This window comes from Aspergillus mulundensis (genome assembly GCF_003369625.1).
Source record: "Aspergillus mulundensis strain DSM 5745 chromosome Unknown scaffold_9, whole genome shotgun sequence".
NCBI classification, from domain to species: Eukaryota; Fungi; Ascomycota; class Eurotiomycetes; order Eurotiales; family Aspergillaceae; genus Aspergillus; species Aspergillus mulundensis.
In genome coordinates this window covers 1,697,169-1,723,924 of record NW_020797897.1, presented here as the reverse complement: position 1 = coordinate 1,723,924, position 26,756 = coordinate 1,697,169, and the positions used below count along the sequence as shown (strand labels likewise).

At 50.4% G+C, this 26,756-nt stretch overlaps 7 protein-coding genes across 7 annotated transcripts; 3 read left to right on the top strand and 4 right to left on the bottom strand.

Annotated features, from left to right (window-relative positions):
• Positions 1–388: 388 nt before the first annotated feature.
• DSM5745_08373 (NPA1/URB1 family protein) lies at positions 389–3,964 on the bottom strand (the record flags this gene model as incomplete). The annotated part of the gene is made up of 5 exons (XM_026750389.1): positions 389–706; positions 759–1,085; positions 1,142–1,935; positions 1,985–3,763; positions 3,817–3,964. 5 exons carry the CDS (start codon positions 3,962–3,964, stop codon positions 389–391), a joined length of 3,366 nt encoding a protein of 1,121 aa, XP_026601393.1.
• Positions 3,965–4,273: 309 nt separating this feature from the next.
• Positions 4,274–8,335, bottom strand: DSM5745_08372 (putative SNF2 family helicase; the record flags this gene model as incomplete). The annotated part of the gene is made up of 12 exons (XM_026750388.1): positions 4,274–4,756; positions 4,826–5,040; positions 5,092–5,829; positions 5,882–6,077; positions 6,136–6,223; positions 6,289–6,388; positions 6,442–6,599; positions 6,663–6,782; positions 6,839–6,926; positions 6,986–7,070; positions 7,121–8,003; positions 8,052–8,335. The coding sequence occupies 12 exons, from the start codon at positions 8,333–8,335 to the stop codon at positions 4,274–4,276; spliced, it is 3,438 nt and encodes a 1,145-aa protein (XP_026601392.1).
• Positions 8,336–9,318: 983 nt separating this feature from the next.
• Positions 9,319–10,080, bottom strand: DSM5745_08371 (uncharacterized protein; the record flags this gene model as incomplete). Its single annotated transcript, XM_026750387.1, has 1 exon — positions 9,319–10,080. The coding sequence occupies one exon, from the start codon at positions 10,078–10,080 to the stop codon at positions 9,319–9,321; it is 762 nt and encodes a 253-aa protein (XP_026601391.1).
• Positions 10,081–11,000: 920 nt separating this feature from the next.
• On the bottom strand, positions 11,001–12,548 carry DSM5745_08370 (S8 family peptidase; the record flags this gene model as incomplete). Its single annotated transcript, XM_026750386.1, has 3 exons — positions 11,001–11,132; positions 11,186–12,109; positions 12,165–12,548. 3 exons carry the CDS (start codon positions 12,546–12,548, stop codon positions 11,001–11,003), a joined length of 1,440 nt encoding a protein of 479 aa, XP_026601390.1.
• Positions 12,549–14,478: 1,930 nt separating this feature from the next.
• Positions 14,479–22,280, top strand: DSM5745_08369 (Beige/BEACH domain protein; the record flags this gene model as incomplete). Its single annotated transcript, XM_026750385.1, has 8 exons — positions 14,479–16,960; positions 17,005–17,369; positions 17,417–21,158; positions 21,208–21,362; positions 21,414–21,719; positions 21,773–21,985; positions 22,034–22,198; positions 22,251–22,280. The coding sequence occupies 8 exons, from the start codon at positions 14,479–14,481 to the stop codon at positions 22,278–22,280; spliced, it is 7,458 nt and encodes a 2,485-aa protein (XP_026601389.1).
• A 1,012-nt stretch (positions 22,281–23,292) lies between these two features.
• On the top strand, positions 23,293–24,453 carry DSM5745_08368 (sedoheptulose-7-phosphate:D-glyceraldehyde-3-phosphate transaldolase TAL1; the record flags this gene model as incomplete). Its single annotated transcript, XM_026750384.1, has 4 exons — positions 23,293–23,331; positions 23,410–23,724; positions 23,780–24,163; positions 24,217–24,453. The coding sequence occupies 4 exons, from the start codon at positions 23,293–23,295 to the stop codon at positions 24,451–24,453; spliced, it is 975 nt and encodes a 324-aa protein (XP_026601388.1).
• An 898-nt stretch (positions 24,454–25,351) lies between these two features.
• Positions 25,352–26,319, top strand: sod1 (superoxide dismutase SOD1; the record flags this gene model as incomplete). The annotated part of the gene is made up of 4 exons (XM_026750383.1): positions 25,352–25,364; positions 25,760–26,091; positions 26,144–26,240; positions 26,297–26,319. 4 exons carry the CDS (start codon positions 25,352–25,354, stop codon positions 26,317–26,319), a joined length of 465 nt encoding a protein of 154 aa, XP_026601387.1.
• Between the last annotated feature and the right edge of the window lie 437 nt (positions 26,320–26,756).

Genomic DNA, 26,756 nt, shown 5'->3' with positions numbered 1-26,756 from the left:
TATGACTTCAAAGCTTTCAGGAAAGGTATTGGAATCAGAGGGTGGAGGTTATGGGGAGCTGAGGCGATGAGCCAAGGTTGTTGTTGAAGTCTGAAGTTTCGCGCGCCCCAGAGAGGAAAGAAAACGGGCAGTCGGCTGGAACACTCTGCAGCTGGTCCACGTATCCCACCACAACACAGGACATTTGCTACACTTAGACCTCCTTTTCACATGTGTCAGACATACTACGGGTGGTATCACTATAGATTCTTCTTTTTACTGACGTCCCAATTCAGATCATGTTTTCCTGCCCCAAACCAGGCAAAATCTATCCATGGATTACAAAACTCAACTTATGCCAACACTATATGGGTATATTATCCACAGTCAACCTTCCATCTTAGCCAATCTAAGCAGTTATTTGCTCGACTGCCCGTTGTACAGCGCCTCCGCTCCATGTCCCGGTCCGATCATTGTCCGATGATTGATATAACGACTGCGCCATCGCTGTCAGCGTGGACGCATCCCTGCCAGTGACTGCCGGGAGCTGGGCCTGTATCCAACTGATGATTCCAGCTCTGGTAATCAAAGTCGTACTGCCCTTGACCTGAGTCGAGCGATACACCAGATGCAGAATCTTCTTCTTCGCAGAGAAACCAGCACCCGGTGAATCGTAGAATGACAGGACTCTTTCGAAGACGTTGGCTCGGCGATAGATCTCCATATCCTAGGAATGTGTTAGACAATTGTAGCTTCCATGAATGGTTACGACAGCATACCCGTTCTGTTCTCAGACCCTTGATCAGCAAATCCAATAACCACGCGATTTCTTCAAAGTAGCCGTCATCCAACTCCGGCTCATGCAGCAGAATTTTGTCAATCCAGTAAGATGGGATTTTCTCCACCTCCCATGATGGTGCCTTCTGGAGGAACTTGTTGACCTTTCCGTAGAGTTTATGCATCGGGTCCACGAGCACCGAGAGACAGCTGGAAGCACATTCTCCCACAATCCGTGGCACGGGCGTATCAACCCCAATCTGTTTGATCGTCTCGAGGAACTCTCCAGTAAGAATGTAAACAGTCCGCCATTCGGCGTATTTGGATTCCTGCAGTCCAGAGTTAGCAGTCCGCAAGCAAAACATACAAACAGCGCGGATGGTACCTTGAGCTTCATCATGAATCGAGAAATGTTCGGAAGCGCCTGTCGTCGAACCTCTTCGTGCTCAGAACACAGGCAGAGTAGGAGTTCCCCTACCCGACCCTCTTCCAAAGACTCTTCTAGTTCCTTCTGCTCCCACCGATACAGTTCGTTATGGGTAGTGCCCTCAACCGGCAGAGCCCCAAATATTTCTTCAAGGTCCAGGTCTTGCCACTCCCTTTTCGGGACTGAGGATGGTTGGTTGGATTTTTCGGTGTTCGTTTTCTTGTCTCCCTCTTCATCCTCTTCACATCCCTTCAAGGCTTTCTTGAATCGCGACTTCAGCTTCTTATCCTCGGTGGCATTGACTAATTCGTCCCGGGCCGCCTTCAGGCCTTGTAGATTCTCTCCAGAAGAATGAAGGTCCTTGAGCAAAGTGGCTATGAATTCCCCCACGCTCTTTTGAGTGTTCACATTCCCAGCTTTGAGAAGAAAAGGCCATTGTTCGATCACAGCAGCCACAAGAGGACTGAGTAGCTTGGAATCGTCAACCAAAGATCCGACTAGGTCTTGATAATGGACAGGTTTCTTCGCTGTGCGGCACACGCAATTATCGAAAAAGGCCAACTGGTGCAGGAGGGATTCGGAATCCGCTGCGTCAAAGCTAGGCAGGAGGGCAGAAAAGCTTGAGGGGCGAATAACCGAGTGTTCTGCCAGCACATTTTTAAGGAGCTGGTGGATTTCCTTGAACGACTCCCCAGAGGATGCAGTAGACAGGACTTTCAAGATGGAGGTGAACGCAGAAAACTGCATGGATCCTGCTCTTGCGTTAGGACTATTATTGATATCTAATGACAGGAGGCTTACCAGGCTGATTCCACCAGCGCAGGGATGCTGATTGCTGGGCGATCTTGAGGATATTTTGCAGTTGACTTATCAAGAGTTCGGTATCTTCCGAGTCAAGATTTCCTTCATCCAGTCTTTTCAAGATATCGACGAGAACAAGGGAGACATCGAAGCCCTCCTCAAAAGCCACACCTGGCATGACTTCGTAGAAGGAAGCGAGTAGTTCGGAGACCGCCTCCTGCTGTTGCAGGTCATCTTTGGCCGTTCTTCGGAACAAAGTCACAACGTCCTTCATCTGAGGGCATCTATGACCGAATTCGACAATCAACTTGTCCGCGGCCTGAGCCCACAAATGCTGACTGGCGCCATGATCGCCATTAAAGATCTTCAGGGTCGCCCGCAGCTTATTGAAAGACATAGTCAAGATTCTCACCGCGAAAAGAGTGACGATCTCGGCGTTCATGTTGAAGCAACGACTGAGGACTTTCTGTGTAAGTGGACGCGGAAGAACATTTTCGATAACAACCGAGACAGGTGGAGGCATGACAGGTAGTTTATCCTTCCATCCACAATTAGCAGGAACTGGTAGGCTGACTGTAGAGAAGAGGACGGTTGATTCTGCCATCCATGAAGGTGTCGGCTTCGGATCCGCCATGAAGAGAGACTTTTTGGTATAGTAGTCAGCTATCAGCTCCGGCGCTGCTTTAAAGATGGCTAGTAGTAACTCGATTTGAAGACTATCGGAGTCCGGGCGAAGAACCTGAATGAGGTAAGAGAGCGTGCCATTACGAACAGGTACTGATTCCCGGTACTTGTCCACGTATGCTGCAGAGTCAAGCCCTAGGTCAATTGATGCACCGTCGTCGATAGGAAGTGACTCCGGATTAGTATTGTTTGGATACCATCCCATTTGAGGCAGCAAAACGCCATGCTCGGTTTTCGTGCAGACAGTCATCAGAATCTTATGCGTCTCGTCGGCGAGGGACAAGCCGGTCGTATTTTCCTGCTCAGACTCGCGGTCATAACCATAGAGGGTGACAAGTCTCTCGAGGTTCCAACGACTGAAAAACTTCGTTTTAGTATTCCGAGAAAGGGAGCTATCCAGGATTACATCTCTTTCGATTGCTTTAACGATATCGATAACAATCTCCCGCGGATCTTTTCTTAGATGCTCAAGGAACGCCCTCATGACCTTTTGCTGCTCGATGATATCGGTTTTGTTGGTAGCCTGCTGGAATCTCAGGTTCGCAAGAACATATCGCTGAGCATTGCGCCTCAGTGTAGAGGCCTGAGGGTCGCCAGAACTCTCCTCGAGTTGAGCTTTGTTCGGCGTTAGGAACACGTCCATGCGCTTAAAAGTGATGTAACGCGCAAGATAGAGTTGCCGAGCGACAGCGCCGCCATCAAAACTGACAATCTCCGTGAGAAGACGGAGACAAGGGGAAATCAAATGTTCCTTGGACTTGTTGGCGGTAAGGCCACGGTTGAACAATCGTAACTGATCCTTCTGCAGCAAATGCTTGCACAGGGCGATGCCAAACTCACGGAAATCCAGATTACTGGATACGGTCTTGATGAATATGGCGAGAACAGAAGGCACGGATGTCAGTAAAGATTCATGGCTACTGCTGTCCGCGAAATTCCACGTCTGGATGATCTCCGGGAAGCAGATTGGTTCCTCAGTGTTGCGGGAAATTTGCGTGTCGCAGTACGCCTTGAGGATGCGGAATTTTTTGGCTTTCTCGCCCTCGTTGACTGCTAGTCCTATAGACGTGAGGAATTCTTTGAATTTCCTTATTCCTGTATCATGACGGTCAGCTTCTGATTCATCATTCACGCTTGGCGAAAATCACCTTGCTTTGCCTCTACAACATTTTGTTGGAAAACTAGGAGCGATTGTAGCTGTGTATGTGATGTTACAGGAGAGGAATCCTCAGCCCCCTGTGGGGTGTCAAGTTTCCTCCGCTTAGCAGAATGGAATCGGTCATCATTATGAGACATTGTGACCTTGAAAATGAAATGATATTGATTGATATAGCGTCGACCGGTCCAGATAGATAATTTGGAATCGGCGGAGCAAAAAATCTAAGATACTGGTTTGGGAAACCTCTCAGTGCCGCTATAACAGATTGTCTGGATTAACTATTTTCCATGCCGGCCTGCACTGGCCCTCGTAGAGACCAAAGCATAGGGCCTCGAAACTTTAGAACTAAGAACTTCGCGTAAAACCAATTGTGAAATGGCCCATATCTTCATTTTATATTCTTGAATTTCGAAAGCCAACGAAGTCGGAAAATAATTTCGAATCCTTCACTTTGCCGCTTTGTGAACCGCCTTCCCTTGGGCAAGCACTTCCTTAATCTTCCCCCTCCTTTGCGCGAGTTTCGGCTTTGCAGTGAGTCGCCCTGAAGGATCTTCCTCAACATCGGCGAACAGCTTCAAAAGTTCAATGACGGTGTCCCTTTTCCGGAGAACTTCGTCTCCCATCGTGCTTGTGATTTCCTCCGTTTTCCTGGTTTGGAGTTCCATCATGTATTCATCAATTGACCCTTTCACAACCATTTTAACGCATTCGACCTTCTTTGTTTGTCCGTGTCGAAGCAAGCGACAGAAAGCTTGATTTTGGATAGCTTCATTCCACCAGAGGTCAACGAGTATACACTTATTTGCCGGCGTCATATCAAGTCCTGTGCCGCCTGTGGCAAGACCGACAATCAGGACTGTGATTTCGGGACTATTGTGGAAGTCCTCAAGGCTCTGGTGCCGAGCTGGGATTCTCATCTCGCCAAACAACTAAACAAATACTGTGGTTAGTTGATGCTGGATGTACTGGATGCACAGGGGTTCGGCTCCGCGACTTACGCATCGATGCCCCCAACGTTCTTCTTCACACATCTCCGCCAAGATTCTGATGAAATCCGTGAATTGAGTGAAGATGACTACTTTGGTAGATTTGCTGGCCCTCTTCCACTTCTGAATGATGCTCTTGATCTTGGCTAGTTTTGCGCTCGGCATTCTAGCACCGCACGCACGAATCCAGTCTTCATGCTCTTCTCTATTCTCATCTTTGGTGTCACCTGCAAGAGTCAGCTGGGAATGCCGGTGAAGAGCGCATAACATAAGCTTACTGTTCTTTTTAGCCTTGCCTTTTCGACTCGTCAGCTCCCTTCTTTTCTGGATGTGGGCGGCGAGCGTTGTTGGGCTTTCCGGTACAGGTACTGGCGCCGGCGCTGGTATTGCTGTTGCCAGTGCACTATCCGTGCAGCGAACGGCCATGTCAATCGGGCTCGTGCATCTTTGGCATATTGGCTTCGGTTCTTCCATGTTCTCAGTGCTTTGATCTTCGTCCATGACACCCTCAGCGGTCTTATAAAGCGCCGCATAGCATTCCTGGCAGTACGTGTGTAGGCAAGATGTAACCGCTGCCTTATCCGGAATGATAGTGCAATTCGCGCACATGATCCTGTCATGTAGCGCAACCCAATTGTCGTCATTGCTATGTTTCTCAACCAGTTCTTGGAATCTTTCGAGCAGGTTCTGATCTTCGCTGAATATGCTGTTGTCACTGTCCTCCGTAGAATTCAATCGCTCGTCGTGACGCTTTTTTATCAGGTTCGTGTAGTCAGTCTTTGCTGCTACAAGCATAGCAACGATCTCGGAAGAGGTGGAATCGGTAACGCCATTTCTAGTTACCGTCTTCTGTGAAATATTGTTCAATTCTCCCATCAGAGTGCCTTCGGGGCGCAGGAGATACTTGAGGATCCGTTGCACCGTGAGCGGGTGATTGCAGAACATCCTCAATCGAAGGATCATCGACAGTATGCAATTTGTTTGGGCCTCCTTGTTCCTGCGGTAGCCTCCCATCTCTGCGTTGCCGTTAGTAAACGAAGGTTTCAATCCAGTTGATACGAATCTTACCATTTATGCTTTCGAGGAACATCTGCACAATGGCCTCGTACATGATCCATTCCGCTTCGCAGAATTCGACGATGACCCTCGTCTCCTTGACATCAGGAAGTGCGAGGATAGGGCGTGTAAACAGTCGGCTGGAATGCGTGCGGCGGCACATGTAGGCTCGAAGCATGCTGCTGAGGCGCTCGTCTCCTAGCGTTTCCTGAAATCGTGCATCAGTCTTTCTTTCTTTTTCCGAATCCGAGGTCAAAACTGCTTACATCGCGGAAGAAGGAGACAAAGTCCTGATATGTCGCTATTCCAGGGACATTGAGGAAGGCAAAAGGTGGATACCATTCGTCGTTGGAACTATGAAGACAGATTAGTTTGGCCATCATCATCATAACGACATTATCAAGTCCTGAAGGACCTACTTTGTGATAGGCGTCCCCGACACAAGCCACTTGTGCCGACCGGTGAGGCCACGGACAGCAATCGACACATCTGATTTCCGATTCTTGATCGTGTGGGCTTCTATATCAGCAGGTTAGCACTTGAATAGACTAACCCTGAACGACATATCTCACCGTCAAGCACGATTCTATGGAACTTGATTTGATGCAAGGGACCGCGATCTCTCTTGAAGATCTCTGCCCATTGCTCTCTCAATGTCGCCTCATTAGCGAGCTCCTTTGGAGGTTTGAACTTCGGATATGATCGTCGAATTTCTTCGTAGGTTGTTATCCTGACAGGGACATGAGCCATATATTTAATCGGAGGTCGAATCCTAATCAATCACTAGACTTACACGATGTCATAGCTATTCAGGTCCTCGACATCATTGAGCGTCTCCAGCCTTGCCCCAGCGTGATAATTGACGACTCTGCCAATCGCTGTGCTTTCGCAATGTTTTCGCATTTCATCCATCCTGGAAGCAATGTTAGACATCCGTGAGGACAAAATATACCGTGTCGTATAACATACCAGTGCTTGGTGAGGACTGACGGCACTACAAGCAGAGTAGTTCGAACCGGGTCGTCCGGATCTGAGGGAGGTCCATCGATGATATTCGCTGCCAAATTATAAGACTTGCACCGAGGAGACATGGGCAGGACTCTGGAGCTGACGTACCCAATGCCGCAATGGTCTTTCCGAACCCCATTTCGTCACAATAGAGGCCACCCTTTGGCTCTATAGGCGAGTTCTCACGATCACGCTTTTCATATTAGCTATGGTTTGTCTTTGTTGTGCCTAGGGGCCACTCACCATAAACCCGCAGCCGATCACCTGGTAGTTATATAGGCCTTCCTTGAGCCCCTTCATCGTCCACTTGCAGTCGTTGTCATTTACCTCATCATCGCCCCCTTTAGCCTTCCTGAGTCGGTGTGTGAACTTCTTTAGGGCATCGTTGAGCAACTCAGCGTCAGCCTTGGCCACCTCTTGGTCTCTAGTAGGGATACTAGCAATGATTTCGGCAAGAACATCCTGTCGCTTGGTGGCCGTGATGCCTGTGAGGGCTGGCATGGACGCACTGGCATGCGCCTCCTCAATCACATTAGACGACCAGTTCATTGGTGCCGGTGGAGCAGCCGCCTTGCCCTTGGTCTTTCGTTTCTTGGCTGCTGGTCCAGCTTTCCTACCAGGATTGGCAGGATTGACCGCATCAGCCCGCGCCTTGCGTTTTCTACCCCCTCGAAGCTTCTCGAGGATCGTTTCGAACCCGACTTCCATGCTTTTCCTGTACTCGGCAGCAGAGAGGCGATTGACACGTCTTCTCTTGATGACAGGGATCATCGGAAGCGGTGCCGCAGTTGGTATGGGAATCATTGTCTGCTGAGGATCCGGGTTGATACCCTGGTCGTTATTCTTGACGAGCTGGTCCTTTAGTAACAGAACTCTCTGCTCAACGCTTTGCTCTTGCTGGACAAAAATCTCGTTATCCGCCTCTGGCACCTGTGCCTGCGCATCCTGTCTATCCTGCAAGGCCTGCGCGTTTCGCTGCTCTTCATCCTCCAAGTCCTGTAGTTGCTTGCGCTGTTTAGAGATCTTCCTCTGGATTTCCCACTTCGTCTTTGCAGTCGCGTAATCGACCTTATGAGCCAGGGTCGGGGTCGGCAGCCCTTGGAACCACTTCTCGACGGCCTCGAATCTGCAATCCCGTTAGCATCTGTGGCCATGGTTCATACCATCAACTTACGCCTCCTGCGCGTCTCTATCCAGTGCGTCATCTCTCGCCTCCGATTCGGGCGTCAGGACATGGTCGGGTAGGGGGTCACCATTGAGATCAGTGATAGGTGGAAGAGAGGGGATTTCGGGGCTCGGGGTATTCTGTGGGACTTGCACGTCTTTGGTAGCGGTAATAAGGGCGCGCGCGCGGTCAAGGGCGTCCCTGGCGTAGGCTGGGATTCTGCGCGCTCGTGCGTCTGCTAGACGGTCTGCCTCTAGGAAAGGGAGTTGAGGGGGCACCTGAACTTTTGCCATTGCGTTTGGGCGTGGTCGATCGAAGGGTTTAGTGGTGAGGTTGAGGGTTTAGGTGAGGATTAATGTCTGAGGATGGAGATATGGTGAGAGGGATCTGAGTAGAGATGCCGTCATACGTGATTATTGAGCCGCTGGAGGGCCTCTAAGTGTCTTGTAGGTGGTAGAGAGTGTAGATAAAGACGGTGTAAAGAGATGAGGGCGTATCTATACCTCGGCCTTTATTTATAGAGAGAGAGAAGAGATAGGCTTAGGTATCTATACCCAAGTAATAGCAGGAATTTTTAGGAAAGATGGAGAACTGTGGCCTTCGAGGGCCTTATATAGTCAGATAAGTAAGAGAATTAAAAGCATAAGATGAGGTTTAAGTGAAGCAATGTTGATATAGAACGGCCGAAACTTGCACTCATACTACTATGTTTGATAATAAAGTAACTTACCCTGAAGGAGGAAGCATATTGGAGCCGCTCGTAAGATGAGCCTAGCTAACCAGGTCAGTGACCACAGTTGTATGTCTAGAATGATATCGGCTCTGCCGTTAGTGCAATTTGGTCCGCTGCAAGTGTCCCAGAAGTCTGCCTCAAGCTGGGAAATCGACCATGTTCGGAACTCGTTTCTTCGAAGGAATCTAGATATAAGCATCTCCTATAGTGGCTGGGAATAGGGGTCACTCGGGTGTTCGAAGGTGTAACTATGAGGGCCAGTAGCAACTTATCATTATGATACCAAGTTTATGTCAAACTGAAGGAAAGGACATAGCAGCACTTTTCAAGCCCTCCAAAATTAATATTAAACTAGGGGTATGCGAGCGAAACTATCTACAGTAGTATATCACAGAGTTTCCACTTGACACGCATTGCTCAACGGCCCCTCACATCATCAATACAATCAAATCGTAATCAAGTACATAGCCTCCAGCCAGTAGCACATATATCTTTCATCAATAGCCTTCCCCAAGCACATAGTGCTTCAACCGCTGAAACTGTTTATATGGCGAAACGGTTCCTCGCCGCAGCAGTGGGAGAGATAGAAGGAGAGGGGACGGAGCTAGAAGGTCCCGCGGCCGCAGAAGTCCGGTTACCAACGCTACCAACGAGCGGGCCAATGAAGAAAGGCTGGTCGCAAGGGCTCGAAGGCGCCGACACGCAGTTCGGAAGGTACCGGCCAAGTCGTCCAGTCTCATTGCCCAAGCCGAGAACATAGGCCGGGTTGAAGGCGGGCACCAAAGACGAAGTGTTGGATGGGAAGATGATGCCCTTCTGCCCCGCGGCGAGCCAAGTTGTATCGGCAGTGTGCACGGCTGCCAGTCTGGCCAGTATAAAGGAGACTTCCGGGGACTGGGTGTATGCAGTGGCGCCGATGAAAGCGGCGGCAACGTCGGCCTCGAGCCCGAGGGCAATTGTCACGTATTGCTCGCCGCTGGAAGCCCTTGGGACCGAGTAGTTACATCTTGGGTTCGAGTAGCCAGGGACTTTGGCGCCAACAACCTGCAGAGCCCGGACGCCCAGACGGTTCTGTCTCTGGATGCCGAGGAGGTTCTGGTAGTATTCGAGTCTGGAACCGTTGGTGGCAGTTTGCAAGAAGGTCTGGTTGATGGGTTGGGAGGTATAGTATCTCTCAAGCAGGCCCTGTAGTGCATAGGCGTATTCGACGACTGCGGCGTCCGATGACTTGGGAGAGCAGCTGGTGTTCTGAGCAAGCGCAGCCCCCGCAAGCAGGAGACCGCCGAACATAGAGAAGAAGCGCATGGTGGCTGATCAGACTTTAACCTCGACTATGAATCTTGAATGAGAGAGTAGCCAATATGAGATCAGCAAACTGCTTCAAGTTCGGGAGAGTAGATATATAAGTATGATATGTGGATTGACTGGCAGCCGTGGGGGTACCTCGCCGTCAGAGCGACGTGAGGGCAGCTATATGATGCAATTGAACTGTATGTGAGAGGATCCAAGCTCGCTCTGCACTTGAGGAAGTGCGCGGAAGCTTAAGCCGACCTTTGCATCATGACATACCCCGGCTCGATGCTCTCATAGGCAGAGAGAAGACCACACGTCGTGCTCACCCTAAGCGGCGGGGGCTGCGGACTTCTCATCCGCCATTGACAGCAAGCAGAGCGCATTGAATGCTGGTTCATAACATGGCCACTGTGATATCATGACCTGCCGGATCACGGTAGGGCTGCTTGCGGTCGAAGATGCAGTCTCGGCCAAATCTTGGTGTAATCGAGCTCGATCGCGGCCCGCCCTTCCCCGTCTGATGCGGGAGACTAGATCCTTTAGTCAGATCTATCTTGGAGGCAAGGGTTGATCTAGATCAGGATCCAAGATCTTCTATCTCAGGCTGGCTTTGTCCTTTGGTCAGTCTGCGGATGGCGCGGAAGACATAACCATGAAACCAGACGGGGTGCTGTTTGGGTCGACTCAGGCACGTGATCAAATATGCGCGCGGACTTAGGAAGACTTAGGCAGACGACGAATTTAAATTCAAATGGGTTTTCATCGAGTTTCATTGAAAAATCAATCTATGCCATGTAGTATAAAGTGACCAAAGATAGCACTCACTGCCTGAGTGGCGGTTACACAAGCAATCGAGATAAGATAAGCCAACCAAAGCACGGAAACGAAACCATCAGAAAAGGAGCCTCAAAACATATGCCCCCCGAAGGTCTTTACATAGCCTGGGCGAGAATACCACCAGCCTTGAAGGGGAAAGAGTCGACCAGAGCGTCGCTCTTCTTGTAACCACCCTTGGCGATGATGTCACTGTAGTTAGTGGAACCACCACCGTTCCAGGCGAGGAGCTAGTAAGGAAGTTAGTTAAGGCCAGTAGAATCCGAGATGGCGCGCAACTTACGTTGGGGGTGTCCGAAGGAATGTCGGTGAGGACGCCTTCGGTGGCAATGGAGATGATGTCCTTCTTGAGCTTCTCGGGAGTGAAGTCAACGGCGAAGGCCGAGTCCTTAGACGGTTGGAGGGAAACGAAGTACGCCAAAAGACCAGCAATGTGAGGAGAGGCCATTGAGGTTCCGGAAATGGTGTTGACCGCGGTGTTGCTACCGATCCAAGTCGAAAGGATGTTGAGACCAGGGGCGAAGATGTCAGTGCACTTGCCATAGTTAGAGAAGTAAGCGCGCTCGTCAGCAAGAGTCGAGGCTCCGACAGTGACAGCCTTCTCGGCAGCAGCAGGAGAGTAGCTGCACGCGTCAGCGTTGTCGTTACCGGCCGCGACAGCAAAGTGGACACCAGCTTCAACACCGGCGTTGACAGCGTCTTCGAGGGTCTTCGACTTGCCGCCACCAAGACTCATGTTGGCAACACTGCCCTTGAAGCCGTTACCGCCCTTCTTAGCCTTCTTGAGGTGAGATTCAACGGCCCATTCGACCCCCTGGACAACGTCGGCCATGGTACCGGAGCCGCTGGATCTCAAGACCTTGACGGCATAGATGTTGGCCTTCTTAGAGACACCGTACTTCTTTCCGGCAATTGTGCCCGAGCAGTGAGTACCGTGTCCGTTTCCATCCTCGTCAGCGTCGTTGTTGGGGATGGTCTTGCCCCAGTGAGCACGGCCCTCGAAATCATCGTGCGCCACGTTGATACCAGTATCAATAGTGTAAACGTCAACTCCCTCACCTCCCTCAGAGGCGTATAGGTACTTGTTGAATGTACCGAAAGTGAGTCTATCCCGGTGGGAGATACGGGCCAAACCCCAGGGGGCGTTCTTCTCGGTGTCCGTGTCTTCCAATGTATGAACTTCGGAGTTACGCTCAATGTATTCGACCTATAAATGCCCAGCGTCAGTTTGAACCAAATAAATAACGTTATATTGCACTTACGTCAGGGTGGTTGCGGATCTCCTCGATCGTTTCCTCGTGGAAGTGTCCCGAGTATCCCATCAGGGATCCAGCAATGTTGAAAGTATCTTTGAGACCATCATATATTTCCTCGCCAAACCCGAATTCGAGTCCGAGGAAGGACCGCTTCTTCAGGTCAGGCCTAGCACCGCTCTGCTGACTATGGATGTCCTGCACCCAGCTGTGGTGAGCAGAGGCTGCATCGGTGTCTACGTGCTTCTTGAAAACAACGATGTAGGAGTCGGGGATTTCTTTGGCGTTCGTGGATGAAAGAATGGGAGCGGCTCCGTTGTGAATGGACTCGACAACAACGGGCGAGGCTGCAGCCAGCAGCGGGAGCAGGGAAAGGCCGAGGATGCCTTTCATGATGGGCAACGATATAAGAATGTAGCAGAACTTGACAATACAAACAAAGAGAGAATAACCAGAGACGTGAATGACGAAGGCACGATGGGTTGGATAGAGATGATGGGAGAAGACGAGGATGGGGAGAGGATGAGGAGTGAGGAGGAGGTTGGATGGGGAGGAGAGCCGAGCTTATCAGTCAGCTGCACCAGCAAGGGTGATGTAAGAAGCAACCGGGGTGATCAGCGGTAATATTACGCAGAGATACATGTCAGGTGATTCAAACTAAGCCACTTGCTCTTTGAAGGCTGGTATTTTACATATCAATTACAGATTGCGGCAGTACGCGGCCCCGTCACGCCTTGATAAGGACCCAGGTTGAGCAACAGGCCAGTGGGGGCAGAGTGTGCGGAGAACAAGCAATCCACGGTCATCAGGTCCATTTATTGACTCTATTGTCCTACACAGTGGTAGTAGGGGCTATGTCTTTCAGTAATAATCTGCACAGATGGAACCTGCCAATTATTTCATGTTGCAGAAACAATCAGCAGCTGACGGAGGACATTCGTCCAGCGGTAACTCAGGCCCTCAGAACCCAAGCGGCCAAGTTCCAGGCACCAGGAGCTTGCGCCTTGAGGAACTTGTAAGAAGTTCACCAACCAGGAGGACTAGTGTGGAACAGGGCGAAACTGGTCACTCGGCCAACTTCCCTTTCAACCCCAGCCAAGCTGTGATCGCTGATTCCGCCTCATCATTCCTCATTCCTGCTTCTTGCTTCCGAGATCATGCCAGCCGAGTGGCCTCGGGGGTTCCAAGCTGTCTTGAGGCAGCTAGTCACGACTGTGGCGTAGTTAAACGAGACTGACGAGCTGATATCTACCATTGGTTTGCTCTTCTTCTTTTTGAGCTGTCATCATCATTATGAGATGGTGCAGGCTTGCAGCAGGTTGGTGCGCCATCGACTTGGCATGCTGGATGATAATATATGGGAACCGGACAGCTTGTAAGTGGCAATTAAAAGGTAAAAAGGCATGTATTGTTGTATTTGTTGTCGGTTGATGTACTAAGGAGGAAAGGTTTGAAGGTCTCATCCCATGCTTCTTACCTATCCTACCATACCTAGGTAGTTCCGTGGATCTCATGAGCGTTGAATGGATGCACGCGAGCAGGAGCTACCAACCATATATCCATTGTACACGGCGCTTGTCATGGAGAAAGCCTACTAGTAAGATTATCTTGCTGCAGAAATGCGCGACATATGACAAAGGTACATATACACCTTACACGCACCAGAAAATTTTCCAAGGCGCGATATTCACAAACTACAATACGGAGTACGTGGGGGTCAGTCATCGAAGGGGATGGAAATATATATTCCGGCCATTAAACATAGCTCCTCCAATCCCGATAAGCACAGATACCAAAAGCCAAAAAAAATATAAGCCAGAAGAACATAATAACTGAGAGCTATATAATGGCCATCTTTTGCTCCCCGACTTCGCGCCGATGCAGGTACAAGAAGCTGAGACCGGGCAACCTGGATGATGAAATGCTCAAGCGGCGATAAGCGCTTATCGATAAGGATGGCGGAAATGGCAGTAGTGGGTCACATGAGTGGTGCACTCGAAACGGATCGTTGCTTCAGCCTCTGGCCAAGCGACACTGCCTGTTCGTCGGCGGCCGATAATTTTAGCAGCTTGATTACGGTCGGTAAATTGCACTCAACAGTACTTACTTATAACCTTGAGGTCTTTCTTAGTGGTGTTCGCGTCCAAGAGCAATTGCTGATCTGACATTAAAACAGGCCCTCGGTCCCGCCCTCCCGCCTCTGCCGACGACACTGCTTCCTCGACCTGCCAATGAGGACTGTTGTGACACCGAGTCGAAGTGCTGGTTCATGTCGGATGGTCCTTGACCGTCAATCAGGTAGCCGGGGAGATTCCGCGGCGCAATGAACCGGGCCGTTTCCCTCTCGCCGCATTCTTCCTCGCTTACCCAACGCCCCTCTGTCGAGCTAGCCCCGGCTATCGATGAGTTGAATACCATTTGCGATGAATATGCTGTGGACATAAATCTTACGACTACGGCTACGGAGAGTCTACTTCGACTGCGTCACACATTGATAGACAACCAGCGCCCCCAGGAAGCGAAGGAGTCGTTTCGCCAACTGAACGGATTTCAGACGCTTCTGAGTCTTGTCAGAAAGCTTTCCGAGGTCTACACACCGGGTGTGCATACAAAGGGTGAGAGAAGGAGCTTGTTGGCCGTATACAAAGACTGCTTAACGGTTCTTGCGGAATGCCTCAGGGGTAATCTAGGGAATAAGAGGCATTTTGCCAATCGGATCCCAGGCGGAGGACAACCAGCTCTTGAAGAGGCCTTTTCGATCCTGATTCTTAAGCTGGATGCTGCTGAAGGCGATGTGGAATATTTCTGCGGCAGCATTCTTGCAGCATCACTGTGCCAGGAAACCGTCGTAGATGTCTTCACAGCGCTCTCGACAAAACTTCAGAGGACAGACGACTTAGAGACAACTCCTGATGCTGTCAAGAAGGAAGTCGAACGTTTCATAGGTGCGTCGGAGATCATTGAAGCGCCGGAGCTTCTAGGTCCATTTCTTCGCGTATGGCTGAAGCAGTCCTTTCTTTTTAAGCCTGTGCAGACTGTCTTGAGGCTGGCTGTACCAGCATGCCTCAGTCGACTTGCTTCGCAATCTCAACGGAACGTCTTGACTTTACATGACACAGGAGCATTCAGTCTTACCATTCCGCTCTTGCTCAGTGATGATCTTCTCCATGCGGAAAAGCTATTCTATCAAGAGCTTGCCCAAGAATTGTGCACCCAAGGGACCAAAAATGTGGATGACGCGGTATATCTCTACAAAAAGGCCCACAAATGCCCGGAGACATTGAGGTTCCTTGTTGATATGCTCAAACGCTCCAAGGAACCCTCAGTGATTCAATTTGACCTGTCATTGCATGGATTCTGCTCTTTGGAATTTGCGACAATAGGCCGTTCATTTCCCCCAGTCACATCAAGTGGATATACTCTCGCGGTTTGGGCCCGCTTCGATCAATTCGACCCGAGCACGCATACGACCATCTTTGGCGCGTTCGATTCGAGTCAGACATGTTTCCTCCTAGCCTACTTGGAAAAAGATACTCGCAACTTCATTCTGCAGACGTCGATCAAAGGCTCACGCCCGAGTGTGCGATTCAAATCTATAGCATTCGAGTCTAATAAGTGGTATCATATCTGTGTGGTGCACAGGAAACCTAGACCACCATCTCATTCTCGTGCCCTTCTCTTCGTTGATGGAGAGCTTATCGACCAGCAAAGGATTGAGTATCCATGCGTGCCTTTGCCTAGTGCCGCGAACCGTTCGCCGCGGGTTCAAGCTTTTTTCGGCACTCCGCAGGATCTGGCAATGAAACTCGGGAGGGGGGTATCTTCTAGCCGGTGGTCTTTGGCGAGTGCCATGCTATTTGGAGAGGCCTATAGCGATGATATGGTTGCAGTTTTCTATAACCTCGGACCTCGATACTATGGCAATTTCCAAGATTGTCTCGGGTCTTTTCAGACGTACAGAGCATCGGCAGCGTTAAACCTTCGCAACGAGCTTCTTCATCCCGGCAAGGAAGAACAATCGGATATTGTTACTGCGATCCGTCGGAAGGCGAGCGCCTTGGTTCGCGAAAGTGGTATTTTAATCAACGTCTCTGCGCTAGCTATTCTAGACGACGATGACAACAATTCGACCGACGAATCCCAGCTCATCAAATCCCTTTCAACCCAAGCAGGGAAAAAACTCACTCAATTGACGAGAGGCGGAGGAAACGCAATAGCTATTAACGGTGCGAATCCCGCCATAAATGAGGCTCTAATCCAACCACATGGTATTGGTATCTTGACAGGTGATCCGGTCATTACCTCGCCGCATTCTCTGGATGATATGAGCTGGCGTGTTGGTGGCTGTGCCTCGGTGCATTTAAGTCTCCTTCATGCGGCTTCCACCGCGGAGTCTACCCTTCTTGCCGTGGAAGCGTTATACGAGGCGGTCCAGGACAGTTGGCGGAATAGTGAAGCAATGGAGAAAGAAAATGGCTATGGAATCCTCGCTACCATAATTCGTGAGAAACTTGGTTATGGCTGGACCTCAACCAAGGTGGCCGCTGTTTGTTCCGATACTGAGCAACGGTCTGCTCTTTCGCTTGACCTTCTACGTTTGACCTTGAAGTTTGTTGGGTACGACGTTGAGCAGCCAACGCGGTCCATGATAACGAATCCTCTCGCTTATAGGGTGTTGCTCGTGGACCTGGAGATATGGAGATACGGTGAACCTCCTCTCCTTGAATTATACTACTCGCAATTTCGCGTCTTTGCAAGTGAGAGTCAGTTCCGCCGGTTTAACTCTAAGCGCCTTGCCCGGATGCGTAAGTTCGTTCCCCAGTCTCAAATGCCTGGCTGACAAGAATAGGTGTTAATAAAAAGTTGCTCGAGGCCCTCAAAGGAGGGAGCATTACGCCGGAAATGCTACGGCCTTTCGTTTCTGCGTTTAGATCATTGATGGAGAGTTGTCTTTCGACGGATCTGCTTCGTTCTCTGGCTCTTTTTATCACATATTCCCTACACAAGCCCAAAGACCCAAGTGGATTGCAGAAGAAGAAAAGTATGCGATTTAGGACAAACTCAGCGCAACGAGCTCTTCCATTGGACCAGCAGGGCCCTAGCATGCCAGCCATTCAAGTTGCTATTGAGATGCTTCGAACGTTGTGTTCACTTTTATGCGACACTCATGATCTCGCGCCGATAAAGAAGTTCGCCAAAACTGTTACAAATAAGGTATGTGAGCCTGGGAACACGCTCTATTGTGTCTGACTGTATCACAGTGGCTTCTCTATCTACTGTGCGAGGACGAGCCGGAAATCGTTGTTCTGGCGAGTAGGATACTCGCTAGGGTGATCGTGACCCACGGCAGCAACTATAACAAGAGATTCATCGAAAAGAATAATGGGTATCTTATCATGCGAAGCTGCATGAGGAGATGGTGGAATGTACCTGTGTTATGGCCTCTTTGCTTTTCGATTCTATTTGGCCTCGATCTCAGCAAATCGATGGCTGATAAACCATTCGACAAAGCTTCGCTCTTTGACGTATTGGTGGGGAACGGAGTCGAAGTTTGTTTTCCTGAAGTGTTCCCTGTCATTGCGGAGATGATGCAGAGCGCTTTGAGGAAGTCTGTCATGGCCAATGGGCGTTCGCATTGCCCGGACTTGGACCAAAGTGCGAGGCTCCTCATGGCTCGCCCTGTACCTGTCAGCACCAGTGATCAAGAAACCTCCCTTCTGGCGACAGTCATTGAATTCCTTGCTGGGTTGCATCTGAATTCAGAGGGGTTCCGTGAGTTCATGTCTCAGTCTGAATACATCGAACACTTGTTTTCAGTCCTGTTTCCGGTTGTCGTCGGCTCGGACCCTGTAACTGCGGACATTGAACTATCCTATCGAGTGAGTGGTCTTGGCCTTGATGATTCACGCACTACGAGCCCTCCCCATTCTCGCAGCTCGAATGAGGTGCATACGACTACCGTTGAGCGTTCCGGGACTCGCGATGGAACTAGCCCATCTTTACCCCGATCATCCTCTTTCATCCTTGTGTCGCAAGATGGTGGGAAGCACCCACGCTCACCCTTACAGATGAAGCATGCGTTTGCCTCAGGAAGTGTTGACCTTGAAGGGACTACCGAACATCCGTTTTTGTCCCGTATTTTATGCTTGGCTCTGTCTATCCTTTCCGAACAAATCCTCGAGCGGAAAGACTTTTCTGGACTTGGCCTTTTCTCAAAAACTCCACCTGGATTCTTAGAACACCAAGCATACTTCAACTCTTGGGTTCTGACAAGACTGCTTCAGATGTTAAGAAATGTCGTCTTCTCAAAGACTGAGTTGTTAGCAGAGCCACGTGTTATTACCAACTTGGGACGCTTTATAACTCATCAAACGGAAGCGACATTAGAGGGATGGTTCGTGGACGGAGCGAGTGCTACTCTTGAGTTTGCGGGGACGATCCTGGAATATCTCCAGCGCCCGGACGTCTCGTCCTTGAAGAGTATCAGGCTTTGCAGCCAAATAATCGCTACGATCCACTCGAACGTATTCCGCGTTGTTCTAGTTCAACTTTCTGAGGTTCAAGGCTCAGATGCTCTGTCTTTCCTCAATCGCTTATCCTACTGGCAAGTAGTGCTTTTGCAGGCAGGCGAGGCCCAAACAGATCATCTGCAGTTGCTATGCTATCTTCTTTATATCAAGCTGATAGACCAGAGCAAGGCCGTGCGTGTGGCTGCCGCGGGTCTCTTCCGAGTTATCATGGTCCAAAAGCCAACAGAACTATTTATGATCCTGAACCATGCAGCGGCCCCCCTCCAGGAGCGTCTTGCAGGGGGCTTTGATGCCCTTGTAGGCATGGATGATACCGCCTTCTTGCAATGGATAGACGACCAGGCGGACGACTTGAATGCTTTGTTCCTGAGAGATGTGTCAAAGTCCTGGGATGACTTTATCCAGAAGCAGAACGTACTTGTCGAAAACTCGTCAAGTATCCACAGGATGAAGCGTCAGGAAAAGCTGAAACAAATAAGCAAGCTGGAGAAAATCAGGGATGAGGTGACGCGCAGGCACGAAGCCACGTTTCCTCATTGGAGCTCGAACATTGCCGCCTCTGAGCTCTTGAGGTACCAGAGATCTCTACAAGACCAACAGGATAGCCATGTGTTTATGTGGAATACATACTCGCGCTTAACCATTGACTTAAGGCGGTTCTGTGGTATCTTAGCTGAAGACAAAGAGAGAAAATGGCGGCTTGATCAGACGGAAGGACGGAGCCGTATGCGACTACGCATCGTTCCCGACGATTCAGGGGAGAGACAGGACTACCAACCGAAACGGAAAGCATCTGAACCTCCGATTGTCAAGTTGGATGCAACAGGGCCCTCTAATGGCAAAGCTCTTGCAGCTCCTCTGGACGACGAGCGATCAAATGATAGCCCTGGTGGCATTGGACCTGACAATGCGAGTGTTATGGAAGAAAGCTTCGAGATGATTGATGATCCGAAGGCGGATCTCGAAGATTCCGACGACAAGAACCGGAAAGTTATGAGGAGCCTACATCGCGGCGACCAAGTCGAGGACCTTTGCAACGTGTCCCGGATTGTTGGGCTGGAAGCTTTCGAAGGGCTCTTGATTCAAGGCAAAGACCATATCTACATCCTTGATAACTTCTTTCAACGCATTGATGGCGAAATCGTTAATGTTTCGCAAGCCCCAAGTGACGAGCGCGACCCGTACGTCCGCATGATTGCTGGCAGAGAAGCAAGTGAACGAAAGCCCCAGGAATACGAAACTAGGAGCTGGAAATGGACAGACCTAGTCAGTATATCCAAGAGACGATTTTTGTTTCGCGATGTTGCCCTCGAGATTTTCTTCACCGACGGAAGCAGCTATCTATTGACTCTCATTTCGTCCAAAGCTCGAGATATTCTGTGCAGCCAGCTTGCTGGTAAGGCTCCGCAGGTTACGGGAAGCGTGGGACACTCCCGGCCGGAGGATGTCTGGCGATTTGAGACTCTCCGAAGTTCTGAAGATGCGCCGCAGACCCTCGGCTCAAAGTTTGCCAGCGTCTTCGGACACTCACCAGTATACCCAGCAACTCGCAAATGGGTAAAAGGAGAGATTTCTAACTTCCACTATCTCATGTTGATCAACACCCTCGCCGGCAGGACATTCAACGATTTGACCCAATATCCAGTTTTCCCCTGGGTAATTGCCGATTATACAAGCCAGGAGCTGGATCTCAGAAACCCGAAAAGCTTCCGCGACCTGTCGAAGCCAATGGGCTGTCAAACACCTGAACGAGAGGCTGACTTTAGAGAACGGTATCAAGCTTTTGCAGAGATGGGCGACGGGGATGCTCCACCATTCCATTACGGCACTCACTACTCCTCAGCTATGATCGTGAGCTCCTATCTGATCCGATTGCAGCCTTTCGTGAAGTCGTACTTATTACTGCAAGGAGGCACATTCGATCATGCGGACCGTCTCTTCTATTCTGTTGGGAAGGCTTGGGAGTCTGCCTCACGAGGCAACATGTCGGATGTGAGGGAACTGATACCTGAATTTTTCTACCTGCCCGAGTTTCTAGTCAACTCCAACAAGTATGACTTTGGCATGCTCCAAAACATGGCAACGGCAATTGACTCGGTAGAACTGCCACCGTGGGCGAAGGGTGACCCGAAAATCTTCATCGCCAAAAATCGAGAAGCGCTAGAGAGCCCCTATGTGACTCGGAATCTGCATCACTGGATCGACTTGGTTTTTGGCTGCAAGCAAAAAGGCGAGGCGGCTGTTGAAGCGGTCAACGTCTTCCACCATCTCTCTTATCAAGGCGCCAAGGATATTGATGCCATTGAAGATCCAGTAGAGCGGCTGGCCACTATTGGGATTATACACAACTTCGGGCAAACGCCACACCAGATATACAATCGGCCCCATCCTCAAAGCGAGGTACATAGACACAAGATTCCACGATTGGACACTCTTGCTGAGTCACTTACACAACTCCCCATGGCGCTCCTAGGTAAGTCCACATTCCCAGCAATTCTACCTCAAGACTAATGCGCTCCTAGAAACAGGAGAACGGGTCTCGTCTCTGTGCATGCGGCATGATCGGTTATTATGCACTGCTGCGTTACGTCTCAACATACCACCAAACTATGACAAATATTTGGAATGGGGATTTTTTGATGGCAGCGTCAGATTCTATTCCGCAGACCACCGAAAGGTAGGCCTATTATCATCACCTACCTTCAACACCTTAGCTAACAACAAAAAGCTTCTTGGCCATTTTGAGCATCTCCACGTGGGCCAGCTGGCCGCTGCCGTCTTCGCGGACTCCAGAACATTGGTCACCTCAGGCGCCGATTGCACTATTTCAATCTGGACGTTCACAGCAACAGCAAAGTCCGTGGATTTAAAACCTTCAGGATCTTTGTTTGGCCATCGTACGCCAGTGAGTGTACTTGCCGTCTCACGGTCTTTCAGCACCCTACTGTCCGCGTCTCTGGACGGTCAACTCATGCTTTGGGATCTGAACCGTCAGTGCTTTGTGCGGGAGCTTCCCGTCAAGGGGCCTGTTGACGTATGCGCTAGCTCTCCTCATTCTTTTTAAAACTTCAACTAACGTGAACCCAGTGCGCTCAGATAAATGATGTGACCGGAGAAATCGCAGTGTGTCGAGGGAACCGCATCACAATATACACCCTGAACGGAGCTGTATTGCTTGAACAGGTCGTCTGCGATTCAGCCGATGACAAGACGATGACTTGTGTCTTCTACGAAGGTGTGGGCGATGAATGGCAGGAACGAGACCTGGTCTTCACCGGTCATCGGAGGGGAGTTGTCAATGTAAGTCGTGAAATAGTCCGTCGTCGAGGACATACTGATTCCTTGTAGGTTTGGAGCAAGATCGTCCGGAATGGTCGATTCGAGCTGGAGCTGATCCGCCAGCTTCATCACGTTGATAACAACCGAGACAACGGTGCAAATATTGTTGCAGGAATTAGTTGTATCCTGGCGCTACCCCAGGTGGTCTATACTGGTGATGAGATGGGAAGAGTGGTAAGTGGCCTGGCTTCGGGGTGATGTATAGCTATGCTAATCGTTCTTATAGTACGAGTGGAGTTGTGTCCAACGTCGATGACCTCTGCGAGGCTCTTGTCCTGGTGACCTTGACAGTCTTTTTTTAAGCCATGCTTCCTAGATTTCGTGTTTCTGCGGGGTTCCTACGGAGTATGCTTACCGTTTCATGCTTTCCGGAGGTTATGGATTCCAAGCTATTGCCTTTGTTCTTTGGACTGAGCGTTCCAGTTGCCTATATGTTGTTTTGGGTTCAATAGATACAGGCGGATATTCTTCCCTCAATGGGCAGCATGCAAAAGTTACTATGGATATACTATGTACTACACCCTCTGTACGGAGCGTTGTGCTCCTATACTCCGAAAGGGAGCCTATCACCGTTATTCCGGGGCATCCGGCCTCGATACGAGCCCCTAAGATGGGGAGATGTGGAGATGAGGCTGATCACGAGATGCACTGCCATAGCCCTGACCCCTGTCACGACGGACTCCTGATTCCGGTGATTCGGTGAATGAAACAGGCCCTGGATCGCTGCATGTGTGGAAGTGCAGGAAGAAGACGGAGGTGGGGTGGATCGGCCATCCGTTGCCGGAGCACTCTGGGCCGTGTTGGGAGAGAGCAGAAGGATAGCTCCGGGAGATGTACGGAGTATGAATAGGTAATGCAGTTTTGGTGGTGTTGCATCAATGGGTGATCATTATAGAGAATGGTGAATAGGCACCCTGTGAGCAAGCCCGCTAGGATGATATCAATTATCTATCATCATGGAGCACATGGAGCACTATCAAGGAACACCTTATAGAACTTGCATTGTTATGCCCCTCCAGTCAGCAACAACAAATATCTTAGTCATGGCTTTACCCCTCCGGAACCGCTGATAGCGTCATAAGCCCAGTCTCGCCCCACCATGTCTGGGTGACCTCAACATGAACCGCAAAAACATCAACGCCGCCACGTCTCTGCAATTTAAGTTCATTTAAGAACCATCTTTCCACTTTATCCCTTCTGTCTATTCTCCTATTTGTCTTTTGAATTGATACCATCTAAATTCATCACCCCCCATATACACACTCACAATGTCTTCTTCTCTTGAACAGCTCAAGGCCACCGGCACCGTAAGCTACCCCTCTTCTAGAGTATCATTTCTCACGTTTCTCTGAGACGTCATTGCTAACGAGCTTGATCTTAATTAGGTTGTCGTTTGCGACTCCGGTGACTTCGCCACCATTGACAAGTACAAGCCTCAAGATGCCACCACCAACCCCTCCCTCATCCTCGCTGCTTCCAAGAAGCCCGAATACGCCAGCCTGATCGATGCTGCCGTTGAGAAGGCCAAGAAGAAGGGCGGTTCCGTCGACGAGCAGGTCGATAACACCCTCGACTACCTCCTTGTCGAGTTCGGCAAGAAGATCCTCGACATCATCCCCGGCAAGGTTTCCACCGAGGTCGACGCCCGTTTCTCTTTCGACACCAAGGCCTCCGTTGACAAGGCTCTGCACATCATCAAGGTGCGACAATCCATCAAATCTGGCAGTGGCGAGCCCAATTGCTAACCCTAAGCAGCTCTACGAGGAGGCTGGTATCTCCAAGGACCGCATCCTCATCAAGATCGCCTCTACCTGGGAGGGTATCCAGGCCGCTCACATCCTGCAGAGCCAGCACGGCATCAACTGCAACCTGACCCTCATGTTCTCCCTTGTCCAGGCCATTGCCGCTGCTGAGGCTGGTGCCTTCCTCATCTCTCCCTTCGTCGGCCGTATCCTCGACTGGTACAAGGCCGCTCACAAGCGGGACTACTCCAAGGAGGAGGACCCCGGTGTCAAGTCCGTCCAGAGCATCTTCAACTACTACAAGAAGTTCGGCTACAACACCATCGTCATGGGTGCCTCTTTCCGTAACGTCGGTGAGATCACCGAGCTCGCTGGTTGCGACTACCTGACCATCTCCGTATGTTGGCCCTCGTTCTATGTGTGGGGTAACTGTCACTAACAAGCGCACAGCCTGGTCTCCTTGAGGAGCTTTACAACTCCAAGGACGCTGTCCCCAAGAAGCTCGACTCCGCTTCCGCCAACAGCCTCGACATCGCCAAGCGCAGCTACCTCAAGGACGAGGCTCTGTTCCGCTTCGACTTCAACGAGGAGGCCATGGCCGTCGAGAAGCTCCGCGAGGGTATCTCCAAGTTCGCCGCTGACGCTGTCACTCTCAAGGACATTCTCAAGGCGAAGGTCCAGGCGTAGATGTATGAACTGTCAAGAAGGGTACTGGCTGCCGCTTGATGAGAGTCATTTCGTTTTGTGTAAAAATTGGCGACTTGCAAAATTTGCTCTAGATGATATGAGTTACGGAATACTACGTCTTATATAAGTTCATTTACTTTTTCTTGGGTGTACATCTATATCTCCAACTATGCGGTGATCGAGTTCGGGAATTGCGTGAGATGGCGGGTGTGGGTTCGGAGTTTATCTTGAGCTATCTTTCCGGGCTTGAAGCCGAGCACCTATATATTCTATTTTTCAGGGTTCTCGGCTCGATCAATTATCGCTATGAAGAACAGTGCGAGCTCTACAGGATAATGCACTAGCCAAAGGCTGAATAACCAGGTCAATTGAACTGATGCCGGTTACACCGGTTACCAACATGGAGCTATGGTGGGGTTACTCGGAGACCTCCAATTTGAACAGGCGGAGTAGGACTGCTGTTCCGTTGCAGCATTCTGGGTGTCGCACCCGTACAGAGCAGTATAGGAATATAAGATTGTCCGTGTGATCCAAATACGACTTCTATAGAGTTACTATTAGTTAGAGTCTGGAATGCACTGCTTAGGAATCGGGCCTCAACCCCCCTCAGCAGCAGCGAAAACGTCATTCCGACGTCCCGCAGGGTGGGGTGCTCACGAAAACCACCAAGAGGGGGAGAGTTGAGTGGCAGGAATTGCGAGGGTCGAAGCCCATCGAATAATCCACCGAGAGGCCCTCATCCTCAGCCTATCCATCCAGTCAGCGACTTGGGCTACCCCTCGTCCCTCTTCTTCCCTTCGCTCCCCCGTCTCCCTTCCACTCACTTCATCTCTCTCCGCTGTATCCATCTTCCACAATTCTTTCCAAGTTTATCATCCAACTCTAGAAATCCATCAAAATGGTCAAGGCTGGTAAGTCGAGCTCGTCTACTTCCATCTTGTGTTGTTATTGGCCTTTATCCTGGTTGGATCCACGATCGACCGTGGCCGGAGGACCTTGTGTGAGCAGATTTGAGCACCTTTCGAGCTCTGCCCTGACCCGACAGCCTATCAACGTCTCCTGCTCCCCTGCGAGGCGTCGGTATAAGCTCTAGGATGATGAAAAGCTCCAGCTAGCTAGCTCGCTCCTCCTGCTGTCACGCGGCCAACGGCCCGGTCGCTGGGTCTGAGCCCAGGAACGTCGGACCACCCCAGGTCCTCATCTCTACCCCAGATCTGGCAGTGGCGATCTCGATTGCCCTGATCCTGATATCAAACCAATTGCGCGCTTTAGCGTGGTGTAACGTCACTGACATGGTTGGTCTTAGTTGCTGTCCTCCGTGGTGACTCCAAGGTCGCCGGCACCGTCACCTTCGAGCAGGCCGACGAGAACTCCCAGACCACCGTCTCATGGAACATCACCGGCAACGACGCCAACGCTGAGCGTGGCTTCCACATCCACCAGTTCGGTGACAACACCAACGGCTGCACCTCCGCTGGCCCTCACTTCAACCCCTTCGGCAAGACCCACGGTGCTCCCGAGGACGAGGTCCGCCACGTCGGTGACCTTGGTAACTTCAAGACCGACGCTGAGGGCAACGCCAAGGGCTCCAAGACCGACAAGCTCGTCAAGCTGATTGGTGCTGAGAGCGTCCTGGGCGTATGTGATTCCTATTTCTCATCGCAGTTCGAGAAATGCTAACGCGAGATAGCGCACCCTTGTCGTCCACGCTGGTACTGACGACCTTGGCCGTGGTGACTCTGAGGAGTCCAAGAAGACTGGTAACGCTGGTGCCCGCCCTGCTTGCGGTGAGTAATTTATTCTGAGATAGGACTTGACAGGATGGGAGCTAATGGCCGTCTAGGTGTTATCGGTATCGCTGCGTAAATGCACCTCGCAAGAATGATGATATGATGATTCAATGGATAATGTGGAGGACGAGTATTTAGGTAGCCCAAAACTGTCTTCAGATGCTATTCCTTTGCCTTGGTTGAGAAATGTAAGGTGCTGCGAGCTAGCCACATTTAAATTGAACGGCAGTGTCATGATTGTCTTTATGTGAATTATTCCTGCCAAGTCAGCAGTAAGGACTGTAAGCAGTGAAGGAATACTTGAAATATATATGCTCTGTGAATGAGTAATGTCTTTGCCCCTGGCTCAAGATAATCATAGCTTGGGGCTGTCACGTACGGATAATGGCTAGACTCTCCCCACATTCACTAAAGCCGGAGCCAGGAGTCCGCCACAGCTCCCGCAGTTTAAACCACGTTTCCGCTTGTGTTCTTTCCAATTACTATTTCTTTAACACCTCTTGCCTTTGTGCT